The 19,336-nt window shown below is 35.2% G+C and overlaps 1 protein-coding gene across 3 annotated transcripts in view; it reads right to left on the bottom strand.

The window, feature by feature from the left end:
• ROCK1 (Rho associated coiled-coil containing protein kinase 1) overlaps positions 1-19,336 on the bottom strand; it is a 138,320-nt gene that overhangs the window by 96,963 nt on the left and 22,021 nt on the right. For all 3 annotated transcript variants that reach the window (XM_025429354.3, XM_025429355.3, XM_025429356.3), the window contains exon 2: positions 7,892-7,973. In XM_025429354.3, coding sequence (XP_025285139.1) covers positions 7,892-7,973 — 82 coding nt within the window. The remainder of the gene's footprint in view (positions 1-7,891; positions 7,974-19,336) is intronic.

Below are 19,336 nucleotides of genomic sequence, written 5' to 3'. Positions count from 1 at the left end.
GGTTAGAAGGAATTTTAGAAAGAGGGAAACTTCTAAAAGTATTGTGGAGAAGGTATCAAAGCACTTTCTAACAAGAAAGAGTAAGTCATATGGCGGAGGTATAAGGAAACAAAAGAGTAGCAGTACAGATAAGAATGTAAGTTGAAAGGTCATACAGCAGACTGTATGAAAAGTTGGGAGTGAGATTTGACTTAAGCAATTTGCAGTTAAAAAAAAGAATCCTCAGGACGCCTGGGTGGCTCAGGGTTGAGGGGCTGAGGTTGAGATCTGCCTTTGGCCCAAGGCGTGATCCTGGAGTCCCGGGATCGAGTCCCATGTCGGGCTCCCTGCATGGAGCCTGCTTCTCCCTCTGCCTATGTCTCTGCCTCTCTCTGTGTGTCTCTCATGAACAAATAAATAAAATCTTTGAGAAAAAAAAAAAAGAATCCTCTGGCAGCAATGTACTAACTGTACAAGGAAAAGCAGATAAACTGAGACTGGATAGAAGACTTACTGAGATCAGTCAAGTGAGAAGATGAAACCTGAACAAGAAGAGTTGTAACAGAAAACAAAGTTCAAGCCTCTGTCTAAAGACTGCTGCCGACCAAAATCTACATTCTTGGGTCTTTTCTTCAGTTTATAATAAGATCATTTGCTTATCTTTAATTTTCTGGCAGCTCCACTATTCTCCAAAGGTTTCCTAAAGATGCTCAACACATCAATCAGCATGTTCATTCAATATTCTAGGTATAATCTGCCTAGATCTGGGAATGTAAAATAATTTGAAGAGCTCAAATTTTATCTTTTCCCCTGAACTTCAATTCCTTTAAGTTTTTAAAAATGAGAAAAATGAAAACAAAAGTCTTATTTTTATTAAGTAGTTCTTTTTCATCTCATTCATTAATCCAAAAGCCCCAACATACTATTTTGGTCTTTTCTGCCACTTGTCCTCCTTACCCCTTCCCACTCATCAACAACCAAGTTCAACTTATACAAAATTCCTGTTTACTCAGCTACCATACTTTTAGATGGCTCTCTGACTTAACAAATGCTATTCCTTCTCTGTCTGAATCATTCTTCCGTAATTAAGACATCTAAGCTGGGGGTACCCAGGTGGCTCAGTTGGTTGGGTGGCAGGCTCTTGGTTTGGCTCGGCTCCTGATCTCATGGGTTATGGGACTGAGCCCCAAATGGGACCCTGGGCTCAGCAGTCTTGAAGATTCTCTCCCTCTGCCCCTCCCCCCATTCATGTGTGTACTCTCAAATGCATAAATCTTTAAAAAAAAAAAACTAGCCTGGTCCTTTATTTTTTTTTTTAAGATTTTATTTATTTATTCATGAAAGACACAGACAGAGAGGGAGAGGCAGAGACATAGGCAGAGGGAGAAGCAGGCTCCATGCAGGGAGCCCAATGCAGTACTTGATCCCGGGACTCCAGGATCACGCCCAGGGCCGAAGGCAGGTGCTAAACTGCTGAGCCACCCAGGGATCCCCTAGCCTGGTCCTTTAAGACTCAATTCAAATATTATTTTCCTTCATAAGCCTTTTTTTACTACTTCAAGATCTGTGTATCATTACATTCTCTAAAAGTTCAATTATAAAAGTATATATATGTAAAAGTTACTGTTTGCTCCTGTTATTTCCCTTCATAAGATGGTAAGATCTACAGTTTTAAATAATTAGATAAGATCTACAGTTTTAAATAATTCTAATATGTCAGGGTACCTGGGTGGCTCAGTGTTTGAGCATCTGCCTTCAGCTCTGTCATGATCCCAGGGTCCTAGGATCAAGTCCTGCATTAGGCTCCCCAGAGGGAGCCTGCTTCTCCCTCTGCCTATGTTTCTGCCTCTCTCTCTGTATCTTTCATGAATAAATAAAATCTTTAAAAAAAAGAAAAGAAAAGAAAAACACTGTCTTATTCTTCATGTCTTTATTGGCTAGACATTCAAAAAGTTTTTCAAGAATAAATGGTCTCTCACAGGTGCCTGGGTGGCTCAGTCGGTTAGGTGTCCAACTCTTGGTTCCACTCTGGTCATGATCTTAGAGTTGAGGAATTGAGCCCCATTTTGGGATCCATAATGAGTGTGGAGCCTGGATGAAATTCTCCCTCTCTTCTGCCCCTCTCCATGTCCTCCACCCCCAATTCATGCTGATATAGATAGATAGATAGATAGATAGATAGATAGATAGATAGATAGATAGAAAGATAGATAGATAAATGATATTATGTAGTAAATGTATCACTTTCTCATACATCTTCAACCCATTACTTTAAACAGAGAAGGATGAGTGGGGGAAATTACTTTTGTTGTCTTAAGAACTTTTCACAAATCTTGGCTCATCACACAGCCTTTTGGCCTAACCCAATTTTTATATATTTATGCTACTCTTTCACATTTATCTCTGGATATGTACTCATACTTGATATGGTTGTTCATATCCTTTCCAATCTGGGCTAAGAATTTCTGTGGAATTACCCTGGTTTCTTGAGCTAATAAAACTTTCTTACATTTACCCCTTTTTGAAATCCATCCTTCACCTGGAATCACTATTAATAGAATTTATCTTTTCAATAAATTTGATTAAATTTCCTAAGCTTGGAGCACATACCTGACTCTGCCCAGCATTTCTTTCCTTCATTAATATAGTCTTAGGCAATAATTCTCAACTGAGAGCAATTTTGATGCCCAGAGGACATTTGGCATTCTTGAGACATTTTTGGTTGCCACAACTGAGGGATGGAGAAGAGTATGGTATTGGCATCTAAAAGGTAGAGGCCAGGGATGCTACTAAATATACTACAATGCAAAGGATAGTCCCTCCTCACAACAGAGTTATTTGACCCAAAATGTCAACAGTGCCACTTTTGAGAAAACTTTGTCTAAAATGAGCTGAATGCTTTGTCTCAAGGTCTCTGTCATATCCCAAATGCTAACCAGTTCAGGCTTTTTGGTTACAATTAAACTCAGAACAGCTATTACTCCAATTTTCTTAATAAATAAATTACTGGCAAAGCAAATAAAGAGTTTGTCAACTGTTCTATATGCTTTTATAAGTACACAGCTGCTAGACCATCACTCCCAAACCTAATATGACACCTTTGTAATCTCTAAGGAATGCTATAGTATGCTACCATAAAATATCATTTCTGGGTTCGTTTGTTATAGTTTGTTATTTGTTTGTAAAAATATGGTAGAGAGCATCCAAACAAATGCTCTCTACCATATTTTTACTCTCAAGTTTATGGAATTTTTCACACAATGCTCTTCCCTCCATTATCTTCTTTTAGACTGGTTAGATTTGTTTAGTAAGTTTGCTTTTTTACTAACATACTATGACTCTTGTACCCAAAATCTCAGTGACACTGATAACAGTTTATAAACATACACAGTCATAATCACTGTTCCCAAATTCTCCTTTTCTCCTCCTTCCAATGTACTCCCCCAAATATGTCTTCTAAAATGTGACTAACTCCCACCATTTTATCTGGATCTCTAATGCCTACTTAAAATTCACCTTAAAATCTTTACTAGTTATATTAGGATGATAAACATTTCTTTTGTAGTCCTAATTATTCAGGCATCATACACCAGAGTCCAGAAAAGCAAATCTTTATATTTAACTATTCAGTTAAATGGTCACAGATTCTCATTTCTCTTTCAATCTGTAAACATTCTTCAACATGAGATGAAAATTAACAACTTGTAATATTGTTAGGCCTAAAGTTTAAAATACTTCAAACTGCTATACTTTTTTTTTTAAGGTTTTATTTATTTATTCATGAGAGACACAGAGAGAAGCAGAGACATAGGCAGAAGGAGGAGAAGCAGTCCATGCAGGAGCCCGATGCAGTCAGTATTCGATCCCAGAACTCCAGGATCACATCCTGAGCCAAAGGCAGATGCTCAACCACTGAGTCATCCAGGCGCCCCCAAACTGCTATATTTTAAAGGTGTTATACTCGAGGGAGAGTTCAGCTGCATTACTAAAGAGAAAGATTTTATCCCATATTCCAGGTATATCCCTTAGATCACTACATCTATCTGTCTGCAAAAAGCAATTTGAAGCAAGCATTCACCTTCAGTAAAAAAAATTTTCATATACTTACTAATGAAAGCTATAGGTTTTCATATAACTTAAAAAGAATTTAAAAAAATCCTATCATTCTATGAAGATCTATTATTCTGTGTGAAGTATTAACATAAACATAATTTGAGTTGAAGGGAAATTTTACATCATATAAACTGAATCATACAGTATATACCCTTTTGTGCCTGGCTTTTTCCACTTACTACAGTGCTTTTGACATGTACTGATATTGTTGCACCTATCAGTTAATTACTCTTTTTTACTGTTACGTATTCCATTAAATGTATCACAATTTGTTTATCCACTTACCGACTAATGGGCATGTAAACTTCCAGTTTACAGCAATTTCGAATAAAACCACCTTAAACATTCTCATGGAGGTCTTTGTTGTAGACACATGCTTTTTGTTTCTCTTGGATAAATACCCAGAAGTGGGATTCCTGGGTCATAAGGTAAATGCACTTGTAACTTTATAAGGAAAACACCAAACTGTTTTTCCAGAGTGCTTTACCATTTTACAAACCACCCAGCAATGTGCCAGAGTTCAGTTGCTCCACAGTTTCACATGTATCTGATGTTGTTAGTTTTTTAAAAATTTAGTTATTATAAAAATGTGTAATGGTATCTCACTGTGGTCATAATTTGAAACTACTGAATGACAACTACACATGCTGCATATTGGCCAACTGTGCATCTTCTTTGGAGAAACGTATGTTCAAATCACTTGTTCATTTTTAAATTGGGTTCGCTTTTTATTGTTGACTTGTAAGACTTATATATTTTAGATACCAATTCTTTATCAGGTATATGATACGCTAGCATTTTCTCCCATTCACTCTCAAGAGTGTCCTTTGAAGCATAAAAGTTTTTAATTTTGATGATGTTCATTTTATTTTTCTTTTGTTGCTTGTTCTTTAGGTATTATATTTAAGAAAGTGACTAATTTTTGAGATCACGAAGATTTATGCCAACATTTTCTTCTAAGAGTTTTATAGTTTGGTCCTTCCATTCTTAATTAATTTTGTATGCGGTGTAAGGTAGGGATTCAACTTCATTCCTTCATATATGAATATCCAATTGTCTGAGCACCATCTGTTGAAAAGACTATTCTTTTCCCTTTCACATGTTTCGCAATTATTTTCTCTCAGTCTATGAATCACATTTTCATTTTCCTAGCAGTACTTTCTGAAAAGAAAAAGTTTCAAATTTGATGAAGTCTAATCTATCTTCTCTTAAAAGTGGTTTGTGTTATCTGTGTCCCATCTAAGAAAGTCTTGCCCAACCAGTCAAAAATATTTTCTGTGTTTTCTTCTAGAAGTGCTATTGTAGCTCCTTAGTCTATGAAAAATTTTGAATCACCTTTTGTATATAGTGTGCGAAGTAAGGTTCAAATTCTGAATTACCATGTTACCTTTGTTGAAAATAAGCTGACCATGTACATATGGGTCCATTTCTGAATTCTCTATTTTGTTCCATTTATGTATATTTCTTTTTTCATTAATATTATACTGTCTTGATCTTGAAAATCATATAGTGTTAGTTTGCCAGCTCTGCTCTTACTTTCCAAAATTACTTTGGCTATTACAGATCCTCCACATTTTTATATGAATTTTAGAATTGCCACTTTATACAAAAAATAAACTTGCTTAGGTTCTGAGAATACATGGATTCCATTTATAAGTTAATATAGGGACTCTTAATATTTTATTACTTAATTGTCCAATCCATGAACACTGAATATTTATTCTTTTTTTTTTAGGTCTTCTGTAATTTCTCAGTAATATTATATAGTTTTCAATATATAAGTCTTATACATATTTTGTCAAATTTATTCCTAAATTTGTCATATTTTTGCTTCTATTGTAAATGATGCTATATTTGTTACATCAACTTCAAATTGGTTATTACTAATATATAGAGATACAATTGCTTTTTACATATTAATCTTCTAATTTGCATTCTTGTTGAACTTAATTAGGGCTTGTAAGCTTTTCTGGTATAATCTTGAGATTTCTGTATATACAAAAGCATGCTATCTGAATAAAAAAAATTTTACTTCTTCCTTTTTAATCCATATAATTTCTCTTTATTTTACCTTACTGTACTATCTAGAACTTCCAGGACAATTATGGCTGAAAGTGGTAATAAAAGAAGACAGACTTGCCTTTTCCCGATATTAGGGGGAAAGCATTTAGTACTACACAATAAATACAATCTAACTGTAGGTTTTTTGTAGATTCTCTTTATTACAGGAAGTTTTGTTCAATTCCTAGTATGTAGAGACATATTTTTTAGTCAAAAATAGATACTGAATTGTATCAATGCTTTTTTCTATCTCCTGAGATGATATTATGGATTTTTTTAATATGTTAATATGGTAAATTACACTAGCTGATTTTTGAACCGTGAACTAACTTTATAATGCAATCCTGGTATAAACCCTCCTTTGTCACAATTTTTACATAATGCTAGATATAATTTACTAAAATTTTGTTATGTTACTCTCTGTACTTTGCACCAATTTAAAAACTAGACTAAACTATATAGGTTTGTCAGTTAAAAGTTTACTTTAGGCTTTATACTTTCATTTTATTTTACTTATTTCTAATTGTGGCTATTGATATTTCTATTTATAAAATGTATATAAAGCCATATTCATATTATGAAAACAGTAATGTTGCATAGTAAAATGAGTAACAAACTAAGAAGCAAGTGTTTCAAAACTTGCTAGCCTGCTTTACAAAATCACACAGCCTCTCCTTGCCTCCCATCAAATAAGAAATGGTCATGACTCTCCACCTTTTTAGTTCTTCTGCTCTATTTTTAAGTTGGTTGGTAAACAAATATAAACAGTAATAAAATTTTCCTGTAATTTCAGTTAGATGTGAGAAACTAATAAAATTTATAGTTAAAAAGTTCCCAATTCAGGCTCTGGCACCAATTCCAAAGTAAAATTAGGTTGAATAAACATTTTTATAAAAAGCAAAGAGACTTAAAAAAATTGACAGGTAAAATTCTGAGGCAAGATTTCAAACTGTAAAAATGATAAATACAACAAAGTAAAAAGATTTAACTACTTAAAAAAATACTTTTCTAACAAAACATATGTAACCAAAATTGAAGGATAACATTAAAACCATCCCAACCCAATGTATCACTATGAAGGATTGAGGAACAGAAATAAAGAAATGGAATGGGAAAGATTTTATGATCTAAATTTTATTATCATTTTTTAAAGAGTAAAAGTTTGAAACTATCTTAATAAATTCTTTAAGCAAATATTAAGTGATAAAATCTAAGTATCAAAATATAAAAAGTTTTAGAAAAGAAAATCCGAAAAAAAAAAAAAGAAAAGAAAAGAAAATCCATAAAACCTTAATATAAGCCAGCCTTTATGGAGAAAATTCTCATTATCTCAGGGATAGTGGGCTTTTCACATGCAATCTGTTCTTACCTGCAGGTTATTAAAATACAATAATAACTTACAAAATAATAATTTACAAAAGAAAAATAGAAGATAAATACAATACTACTGAAATTCAATGTGCATGTGTGTATATTATTATTTAACATACTTATTTTAGCCATTTATTTTTCATTTCCTTTTCTGCGAAATATTTTATAAAACATTCTCCTGCTAGGCACTCAAATTAATAAACTAATTAATAAAGTTTCTTTCCTATTTCCTGCTCATTTTATGTAGGATTTTTGGATAAAATAACCAAAGAGTAGACAGAAGAAATAAAAGAGGGGCTTGAATGATCTAAGTGAAGATTTTGTTCAGTATACAGTCTGTCATTAACCTCCACAAAAAATTACTTACATCTGCTTAAAAAGTTGTCAATATTTTTGTTTTTTCTTAAGGCAGGAAAATCCAAATCATATACCAAAGCATCCAATCCATCCTAAACAAATAAACAAACAAACAGTTAGTTTTTTGGATCATACTATGAACACTTTCCTTTTTTAGGAGTAAAGAATAAAACACATTGCTTTAACATTTAATTTGTCCTCTCCTATTTCTTGCATTCATTTAACACCTTCCACAAGGTTACATGGGTGCCAGGAAAAGAGAAAATTTGTTTTTATTTATTTCATATAGATTTTTCACCTTCTAAGTCACCCAGTCTGAGAAGCAGCAAAACCACCACAATTTGGCTACACATGACTTCAACTCATGCCCTTCCCCTCCTAAGGGCATGAAATTTTACTTTCCTTCTGCCTACTACATTTATCCTTATTTTACAGACACTCAGCAAAAACAAACGTCCTGTATTTGTGACTATAAATATTTTAAAAGGTAGTAGCTAAACGTTAGTTTCTAAAATGTGATGTTTAGTATAAAATAAATTCTGCATTTAGATGATACATTTTTAATTACAAAAACACACTGGGTTTTCAGAAAGATTCTTTCTTCCTTTGAAGTACTTTATAAGGCAACCATTAGTAAAGGACAAACATGGGCTTTTACTTTTTAAGTAGATTTTTAAATTTTATCTAAGCAAGGAGAGGGCAACATGAAGGTGTACCTAATAGTGTTGAAGTAGGAATGGGTCTATTCAGTTTATATCCTGTCTTGTGGCAGAAGCAGGAGAAACATTCAGATAATCCCAAGTAATCTTTTTATTTAGCTGGGAGAAATTTAGTAGAGCCCAAAAATAAAAACAGAAGCAGCAGAGAAAGATGCACCTTCTGCAGACCCTGTACAGTCATGTTCACCAAAGGGTGAAGGAAAAATTAAAGCCGGAGGATATACTTTATACTTTGTGTTAAGCCACAAGTGTGATCACTCAGCTATTTTAGAATACAAGTACTTAAAATATTTCCCTAGGAAGCCAAAAAGCAGAGTCAAATTTAAACAGGCTTTAAAATATACCATTGCAGAGTTGGAAAGTGAACATGGAAAAACAGGTAATAACACCAATACTGCTGACTGCTTGAAGAGACCAACAACCCACCTAATACTGACTTTTCAAAATTTACAATTTGTGCAGCTCTGAAGAAAAAGCTCCTCCATTTCCTACTGAAAAGTTATCTATCTTTAAAACACATTTCCAAGAGTCTTCTAAGCAATCTGAACATTTATGGTAATTCTTTTTACAGAAAAAGAGATGAGAACCTTTCTATGAAAATACGATTTTTAGGAAGACCAGCTAATGCTTGGTCTATTCTAAATTGGAAAACCAAACCAATAAATATGTGAATTCACCATTTTCTAGGTAAAGATAAATAAAATTTTTTTTAAAAAAGACTTTTAGGTTCTTTAAGGCAGAAACCACAGTTAATCTTTCATTTTTTTCCAAAGCACCTTGCAGACAGAATGACTGAACAAGTAGACATAAAATGTACACTAAGCCAGTGATTTTTATGCTTACCAGCAATGGCATTACATTATTCAAGAAATATTTTTCTTAGATTAGATATTAAGTTTCATGCATCGAGTCACTCACCAAAATTAGACTACAGAGTAGTCCAAGTACTACCGACAACGCAAGAAAAATTTTAGGCAAAACTTGGTTTGGTACCTTAAAATTGTCTGGAGAATAATCTCAATATATTATTATATTTTTAAATAACTATTATTTTAAGAGTTCCTGGTAAACATCTACTTCTAAACACACTTGCAAATTTTAAAAGATTCAGCACTAAATTACAATAGCTTAAACTGTTTTCTAATATCAAATAAAACATTAAAAAGTAAAAGGTATGTACATTATATTTTACTCTTATGCTCTCTTTGGCAAATATATTGAAAATAACTGCTTCCAATCTTAGTCCACGTAAATTTTTTTTTTTTTACTTATTAAATGTTAGGCACAAAACCACCTCAAAAGTTACCTTGTTGAACAACTTCATCAAATAGCAATGAGAAATATTGACTTGTCCCAATACTAGCTAGCTAGCTGTATCAAAATCAAAATGCTCTTTTAGTCTTGTATAAATGTAACATGACCATGTTAAAAACATGATTGAAAAATCTTGAATCTCTTAAAAGTGAAGTTATGAACTGAGAATAAATGTCTATTTAAATTCAAGATGTACTGTCCAAAAATTAATAGAAAACCACAAGTCATTCTTCTAATTATAACTAGAAAGGACACTGGTTAGGACTCAAACCTGTTTTCTTTCTCTATTATACCCCTACTCTCTCTTCTGATGACCTTCCTTAAACTACCTATAAAAACTAACTGTTCCCCTTATCTCTGAACTATTTTTTTACTTCAGTCGTCAAGCTAGGTTTCAAATGCCTTGAGTAAGCTAAGCCCCAGACCTGAGCATCACATTTTACTCATAATATAGCATAAGACTGCTGGCTCTCTTAACTTGACAATTATTTCCCCCTTTCTACCTTCCTTATTTAACTGTGATTTTGTTCAAGCCACCCAACTTCCTCAATGAGACTATCAGCTCCCAAGGTGTGGGAAGACCTTCCTCAGCTTCAGGAAGTTGTTTCTAAATATAGTCCGATCTAAACCAACTATGGTGGCCCATTACTCTTGCCAGCGTTCACTTTAAGTGCAGGAACATGGTAATAATATGTCACATGAGACATGAGGGAAAACCTACAGAAGGATTCTGGGGTAAGTTTCTTCTCTCTTAAAAGTGATACATAGAAAAAATATCTTTCTTTCAAGAGAAACTGCCATGTCTGCATGTGACACCTAAAACAGCGGCCAACTTGTAACCTCAAAGAAGCTGGTAAAAACAACCAAACACACTGAGTATAATAAAGGCAGGAATGGAAGGAACCTGGGTCCCTGCTGATGTTTGTTCAATCACTGAATTAACCTACTCTCGAGTCACTCTACCCATGCCTGAGATCGTGAGCTGTCTGATTCAACTGCACTGGCATTTTCTGTATCTTATAACTTAAAGCATCTGAAATACACAGCAAGGGCTCATTCAATAGTATGGATGTGGCAAGATGGGGCTGACAAAAATTTGGTAAATGTTGTTTGTATAACTGGACAGAACTTTGGAGATGAATGATTTTTGAGTCATGCTTAATAATAAAATGAACTCCAGATGGGTCAAAAGAATTCACCATAAAGATGTAAAGTGAAAGCATTTTAAAGAAAAAAAACGTACTATATTTGCATGTAACTCTGGGAGGACAAGTCAACCTTCCTGAGGTTTTCTCTTTTGTAAGATGGGGATAATAACTACCTACAACTCACAATGGATTTGTGAGAATTAAATGAGTGAAGTATATAAAATGACCCTAAATCGTCTCACTTCCTTTCTTTCCTTTATTTCTCTGATATTTGAAAGTTTTACAAATTATTCTCACTACTGCTATTAATGACACAAAGAGAAAAAAAGACACTTTAGTCATGTGGTCATAAAACTCTAAAAGTAAATCTTAGATCACTATGTTATAAAACTCTTCTCCAATACAGTAATCCCCATTTAGGATTTTCTTTTTTAACATAGGAAATCTTACTTTTGCTTGGCCACAGAATTCAACCATACATTTGTTAATGGAAAAGTAGATGCCTCCACTAATTGTATACAGTGAGAAGGTGTCTGGACCTATAACTATACACTTTTAATTTTATAGTAGTATGAGCTGGTGTATGGCTTTTCAGGATCATCCATAAGCAAAATTTATATACCCTTTATCAGAGAAAAAAGAAGAACAAGAAGGTATCTAGTGTTATCTAAAGCATATACAAAGCAGAGGCCAAAGGGAGCAAGACACTGTAGTGCAAGAGAGGAACACAGGCTTCTACTTTCATGCAGTGGATAAGTTACACAAGTAATGTCTATTTCCAACCATAAATTGGGGCAAGGAATTCTGACTTTTATTCAACACTCTAAGGATCTGTAAATAATGAATAAGACTTCCCCACTTCTGGAAAGCCGGGATGGCTCAGCAGTTGAGCATCTCTGCCTTTGGCTCAGGACGTGATCCCATAGTTCCAGAATCGAGTTCCACATTGGGCTCCTGCATGAAGCCTGCTTCTCCTCCCTCTGCCTGTGTCTCTCATGAATAAATAAATAAAATCTTAAAAAAAAAAAAAAAAAAAAAGACTTCCTCACTTCCTGAAGTCCATATTCTAGTACCAGAAGTCAGGACCTTAAAGAAATGAACATTCCTCCAAGTGGAAAGACAATTTACAAAGAATAATAGACAAAGCATATAGATCTATTGTTCCTTCACTTAACTTTATTATTTAGGCATGAAGAAAAGCCACCCTCTACTTTCACAACATGCCCATCATTTAGTTTAATTATCAATTTAAGAACTCAAGAGGAGAGGACACGTAATGTTAAGAAAGGAACCAATGTCAAAGAATTACAATAATTAAATTCTTTACTACTTCTAGTTGAACAATGATAGGAGACTAGTAACAGCAGTATATTTTGAAAGAAGCTAGTCACAGAAGAGAAGTGATTTCATATAAACACATAAAGGAAGGTATAATTCAATACAAATATAACATTTTACAATATCTAAGGAACGAACATTTCACATTTCCTAAGAAGCACTATTGTTATTGTGAGGAAAAGATCTCACAAAAGAGGCAGCAAGAAAAAACTATTCAACTAAACACTGTTACAAACTAGTCCTATGGATAATTTTGAATTATAAAAGATATCTATGTAAAATATCATTTAGGATCAAAATCTTTAGTAATAATACATTTGTTATAAGACAGGAGAATATCAGGCAGGAGGAAAGCAAGATATACTATGTGTAAAAACATTCATTTTTAAGTAAATTTCAGAATCTAACTGGTTACTAATCTAAACCTAGATTTTTTTTTTTTTGAAACTACCAAAAACACCATTAAAACTATGGTCTTTACTAAACCAGGGTCTCTGAAAACCAAACTATTTCTAAAACAGGCTACACTTGGTACTAAAAGACTGATGTCAAACACCCTTTTTTTTTTCTTAATTCCCTATGCTGTACTTTTTAGCTCTGTGATTTGTTTTATAACTGGAAATCTGTGCCTCTTAATCACCTTCATCTAATTCATCCTTTCCCCCAACCACTTCCCCTCTGGCGACCAATAGTTTGTTCTCTATATTTGAGTCTGTTTTTTCACTTACTTTGTTTTTCAGATTTCACATCCAAGTGAAATCATAGGTGTTTGTCTTTGACATATTTTGCTTAGTATCATGCCCTCTAAGTCCAACCATGTTGTCACACATGGCAAGATCTCATTCTTTTTAATCGCTGAGTAATGCACCAGTGTGTATGTGTATGTAGGAGAATCACATCTTCTTTACCTATTCATCCACCAATGGACACATAGGTTGCTTCCATATCATGCCTACTACAAGTAACGATGCAATAAACATAGGAGTAAATTTATCTTTTCAAAACTTTTTTCATTTTCTTTTTTCTTTTTTAAGTAGGCTTCATGCTGGGCATGGAGCCCAACACGAGACTTGAATTTGACTCTGAGATCAAGACCTAAGTTGAGATCAAGAGTCAGATGCTCAACTGACTGTGCCACCCAGGTGACATTCATTTTCTTTAGGTAAATACCTCGCAGTAGAATTACTGGATCACACGGTAATTGAATTTTTAATTTTCTGAGGAATCTCCTTACTGTTTTCCACAGTGGCTGTGCCAATTTATACTCCTACCAACAGTGCAACAGGAGGGTTCTCTTTTCTCCACATCCTCACCAACACTTATTCTTTCTTGTTTATTTGAGACTAGCTATTCTGACTGGTGTGAGGTGATTCTCATTGTGGTTTTGCTTTGCATTTCCCTGATAATGACTGTTGATCATCTGCAGGTCTTCTTTGGAAAAATATCTATTTTATCTATAGCTCCTTTGTAAATCAGATTGGTTTTTTTTTTTTTTTAACGTTCTTTATATATTCTGGATACTAACCCCTTATTGGATATATCATTTGCAAAATGTCTTCTCCCATTGACTAGCTTGCCTTTTTCTTTTGTTGATGGTTTCCTTTCTCCTGTGTGTGCACGCACGCATGCACATGCATGTGCAGTCTCAACAGTTTATTTTTACTTTTATTTTCCCTGCCTGAGGAGACATATCCATAAATATGCTGCAAAGGTCAATGTCCAAGAAATCACTGCCCATATTTTCTTTTAGGAGTTTTATAGTTTCAAATCTCACCTTTAGGTCTTTAATCCATTTTGAGTTCACTTTTGTGTATAGTGTAAGGAAACAGTCCAGTTTAATTCTTTTGCATGTAACTGTCCAGTTTTCCCAGCAACATTTATTGAAAAGACTCTTTTCCCCATTATATAGTCTTGCCTCCTCAGCTGTTGATTAATTGGCCATACAGGCATGGCCTTACTTCTGAGTTCTCAATTTTGTTCCATTGATCTTTATATTTTTGTTCCAGTACCATATGTTTTGATTACTACAGCTTTGTAGTATGTATCTTACAATTTAGGATTATAACACCTCCAGCTTTGTTCTTCCTTAAGATTGTTGTGGTTAGGGCAGCCTGGGTGGCTCAGCGGTTTAGCACCACCTTCAGCCTAGGGCCTGGATCCTGGGGACTTGGGATCAAGTCCCAGGTCTGGCTCCCTGCGTGGAGCCTGCTTCTCCCTCTGCCTGTGTCTCTGCTCCCTCCCTCCCCCGCCGCCCCGCGCCGCCCCCCCCCCCCCCCCCCCCCCCCCCCCCCCCGTCTCTCGTGAATAAATAAAATCTTAAAAAAAGAAAAAGGAAAAAAAAAAGATTGCTGTGGTTATTAGAGGTTTTTTGTGGTTCCATATAAATTTTTGGTTTATTTCTTCTAGTTCTGCAAAAATAACTGCTATTAGTACTCTGAAAGGGATTGTATTGAAGCTACAGACTGTTTTGGGTAGTGTGAACACTTTAACGATACTCATTCTTCCAATCCATAAACATGGTATATCTTTCCATTTGCTTGATGGAAAGGATATTTTGATAACAGACAATATACCATTTAAAGAAAATGGGCAGGGATGCCTGGATGGCTCAGCGGTTGAGCATCCTGGGATTGAGTCCCACATCGGGCTCCCTGCATGGAGCCTGCTTCTCCCTCTGCCTCTGTGTGTGTCTCTCATGAATAAATAAATAAATCTTTAAAAAAAATAAATAAAATGGGTATATTTCTATCTCTTTACTACGTAAAGACAGAAGGAATTTCTCAAAACTCAGCACTGATATGAAAATGAAAACAGAATTTCCTCAGGAAATTTTAACAACTTCTGATATTAAATATACTTAAGGGAACCCTGGGTGGCGCAGCGGTTTAGCGCCTGCCTTTGGCCCAGGGCGCGATCCTGGAGACCCGGGATCGAGTCCCACATCAGGCTCCCGGTGCATGGAGCCTGCTTCTCCCTCTGCCTATGTCTCTGACTCTCTCTCTCTCTCTGTGTGTGACTATCATAATTTAATTAATTAATTAATTAATTAAAAATAAATAAATAAATAAAATATACTTAAAATCTGGGGATCCCTGGGTAGCTCAGTGGTTTAGTACCTGCCTTCGGCCCAGGGCATGATCCTGGAGTCCCAGGATCGAGTCCCACATCAGGCTCTCTGCATGTCGCCTGCTTCTCCCTCTGCCTGTGTCTCTGCCTCTCTCTGTGTGTCTCTCATGAATAAATAAATAAAATCTTTATATATATATATGTGTATATATATATGTATATATATATATAAATACTTAAAATCTGTTTAATTAGTGTGACATTAAAACATACATGCCAACACTCCCTAGGACAAATACAGTACCAAAAAATTATGTATTCTAAATACTTAGTAAAACATACAATGGCTCTTTCCAATCAGTCTTCAGCTATACCTTTCCAACCTCATTTTCTCTATATGGAAGTATTTAGGCTTGGGCCACAGTGTGCTGCAGCTACTCCCCAATAGGTCATGCTCATTCTACCCCACTGCCTTTACAATTGCCCTTTTCTTTGGCTGGAATGTGAACAGTACTTATATTCAAACTGCCTCAAATGTTGCTTACTTTGTACTGCTTTCCCCCCAACACCCTGAGAAAATGTTAATAATGACCCCATATGTGCTCCCTATTACAGGAATTTGTTGTGTTGTTATTATTTATAGGTCTCCCTCCTCCTCTATAGTAAAACACAGAAATAATAGTAATAATAATAAATACTTCCTGTATCTGAGAGTTCATTGGTTAGGTAGAAAAGTAAATATTATAGGATCCTCAGTGTGATAACTAGCTACTACATGTACAGAGAAAGGACAGTTTAACCAAATTGGGTTTCAAGGAGGATATGAAATTTGAGCTGATCCTTAAAAACAGAATTTAGGAAGACTAAGATAGAGGCGGGCAAGGCAATCTAGGAAAGAGGAAAGGCAAGGGGAATTTGAGAGTAGAACACTCTGGTCCTAGAACGGTAAGAATGAGATGCAGCAGACAAAACTGTGAAGATGGGTTATACAATGTGCATTAAAGGTATAACATACTAGGCTAAGAATCTGATTATTTATCTTCTGATATCGATTTGGAACCACAGGAATTTTGGGGGGAAAGAGAGTGAGTGACATTACTAAAGCCTGGCAATGATAAAGATGATAAATTTGAACAGAAAGAGACAGGTACAGAAAAGAGCAATTAGGAGGATACTATGGTAATAAAAACACAAGATGGTAAAAGTCTAAATTAAATTGGAGCAACAAGGGAGAACGTGGGTAGCTCAGTTGGTTAAGTGTCTGCCTTTCGGCTCAGATACCAGAGTCCTGATATCTAGCCCCACAACAAGTTCCCCACTCAGTGGAGCCTGCTTCTCTCTCTCCCTCTGCCCCTCCTCCCTGCTAGTGTGCGCATGCACGCTCTCTCTCTCTCATATAAATAAATAAAATCTTTAAAAGTAAAATATAAAAAAATAAATTGGAGCAATAAGAAAGGGGCATGAGAAACAGGAAAACCTGATTAGTGACCAAAAGAGAGACAGGAAGGGTTAAGTATGATTATGTGATTAGAAAAATAATTATATATCTTCTATTTTAGGTGAGTAGCGATTTAATTAACCAAAGCAGATAATATATTTTGGAAAGATAAACATTTTAGATGCTTAAATTTTAGGTCCCTATACCATTTTATGGGTAATGAGATAGGAGTTGAAAATATGAGTGTGGGGATCCCTGGGTGGCTCAGTGGTTTAGCACCTGCCGTCAACCTGGGATGTGATCCTGGTGTCCCCGGATTGAGTCTCACATAAGGCTTCCTACATGGAGCCTGCTTCTCTCTCTGCCTGTGTCTCTGCCTCTCTCTCTCTCTCTCTCTGTGTCTCTCATGAATGAATGAATGAATGAATGAATGAATGAAAGAAAGAAAGAGAAAGAAAGAAAGAGAAAGAAAGAAAAAGAAGAAAGAAAGAAAGAAAGAAAGAAAGAAAGAAAGAAAGAAAGAAAGAAAGAAGAAAGAAAGAAAGGAGTGTGAGTTCAACAGAGTGACTGGACTGTGATACAGGTTTGTATATCATGAGAACACCTTTAAACCCATGAAAATAGATGCAATTACCCAATGAGTATGGGATAGAAGAACAGGAAAAAAACAAAACAAAACAGTGGATTAGGAAGCTCCAAGCTCTCATTCCCTACTAAAACAAAACAGAACAGCAACAAAAAATCCCAGAAGCTCTCTGAACCAACTTTGCAGTAGCTTAGAAAAACAATCAAATGTTTAGAAAAGTCAAACAAAATGCCCAATTAAGTAAAAGCCATTTTCAAATGGTAGGATGTTTTGTGACGTTTTTACTCACTCTTATCCCACTTCCTCCAAGTTGGGGCAAGCTAGTCTTAAGCAGGTAGCAGATTGGTTCCCAATTCCCCCTTCTTGAACCAGAGTAAAACCATATTGGTAAATTATTGTATATATCTGTTCCAAACTGTCTGGGGATTGCGTGAAAGACTAAAGCAAGGACTTCATCTGTTTTAGAACACTTAGAACACTTAGAACGTAGGCAGAAAAAGCAGTGGGCATTGTTCATAAAAGCTGCAAAATAACTACAATACCCATAGACACCTGAGACTGAAGATTATAGTAGATATGTAAATTGACCATCTAGGCCCAGAAGAGAAACTGGGATGAGACTCTGGAAAATTAAGATGAGCAGCCTGGGTGGCTCAGGGGTTCAGCGCCACCTTCAGCTTACAGTAGATAGAAAAATTAATGGAGGGGTACCTGGGTGGCTCACTCAGTTAAGCCTCTTACTGTTCATTTCAGCTCAGGTCATGATCTCAGGGTTGTTAGACTGAGCCCCACATGGGACTCCATGCTGGGTATGGAGCCTACTCAAGATTTTCTCTCCCTCCCTGCACCCCCCATCCCTGCTTGCACATACACACACTCTCCCTTAAAAAAAAAAAAAAAAAAGTTAATGGAAAATGAACAAATAATGGCAAAAATAAATGAAAAAGATTAGAAGCCTGCAGGATTAGAACCTAAACTTGATGGAATACTGGTAGGTAGAAGAGACACAGTTTTACAGAAGATAAATGATTAGGTGTGGGTCCAAGAAATGTTAGGGGGTACAGAATGAAGATACAAAGTTGAGACATCAAACTTGTAAGAAAAAGAAAAATATGTGTACATAAATGGTATCCTCTCAAAAGGACATGGAATCATATCGTAATCTAAAACACTTAATAGTCTCATGATCTTAGCAAGTTATTAGCCCCTCATAGCCTCAATGCTAGCATCTGTGAAGCAAAGATAACTACAGTAACTACTACACAGAGCTGTTAATAAGAACCTGATATATCCTAGTAAGTCACAGAAACATACTCGAGGATAATTTCGAAGAGGATTCTCCCCCCTATCACTTTATAGGTGTATAGGTATTGATGAACACAAGCAAGACTTTATCTTCGTACAAATAAATGAAAACGTTCATATAATTTGATCTTGCTCTAGGAAAGAGTGTCTGTTGTTTTTCAAAGTACTCTTTTTCAAGTGATTGATTTTTTTTCCTCCAGGAAAAATAGTTGTCATATATTCTTTAGTTAGCAGTAGTATAACAACTTAAAAAAAATAGCTAATGTTATCTTCTTAAAGTTCCTATAAAAATTTTCGTTAAGACCACATTTTTTTAAATAGATGTCGTATATTCTTTAGTTGGCAGTAGTATAACAACCTTAAAAAAAAATAGCTAATGTTATCTTCTTAAAGTTCCTATAAAAATTTTCATTAAGACCAGATTTTTCTTTTAAGTAGGCTCCATGCCCAGTATGGAGCCCAAAGCAGGGCTTGAATTCATGACCCTGAGATCAAGATTTGAGCTGGGAACAAGAGTTGGACACTTAACTGACTGCGCCAC

This window comes from Canis lupus, chromosome 7 (genome assembly GCF_003254725.2).
Source record: "Canis lupus dingo isolate Sandy chromosome 7, ASM325472v2, whole genome shotgun sequence".
Classification (NCBI taxonomy): domain Eukaryota; kingdom Metazoa; phylum Chordata; class Mammalia; order Carnivora; family Canidae; genus Canis; species Canis lupus.
Note: the sequence above shows the minus strand (reverse complement) of the source record. Positions and strands in the feature narration are given on the sequence as shown.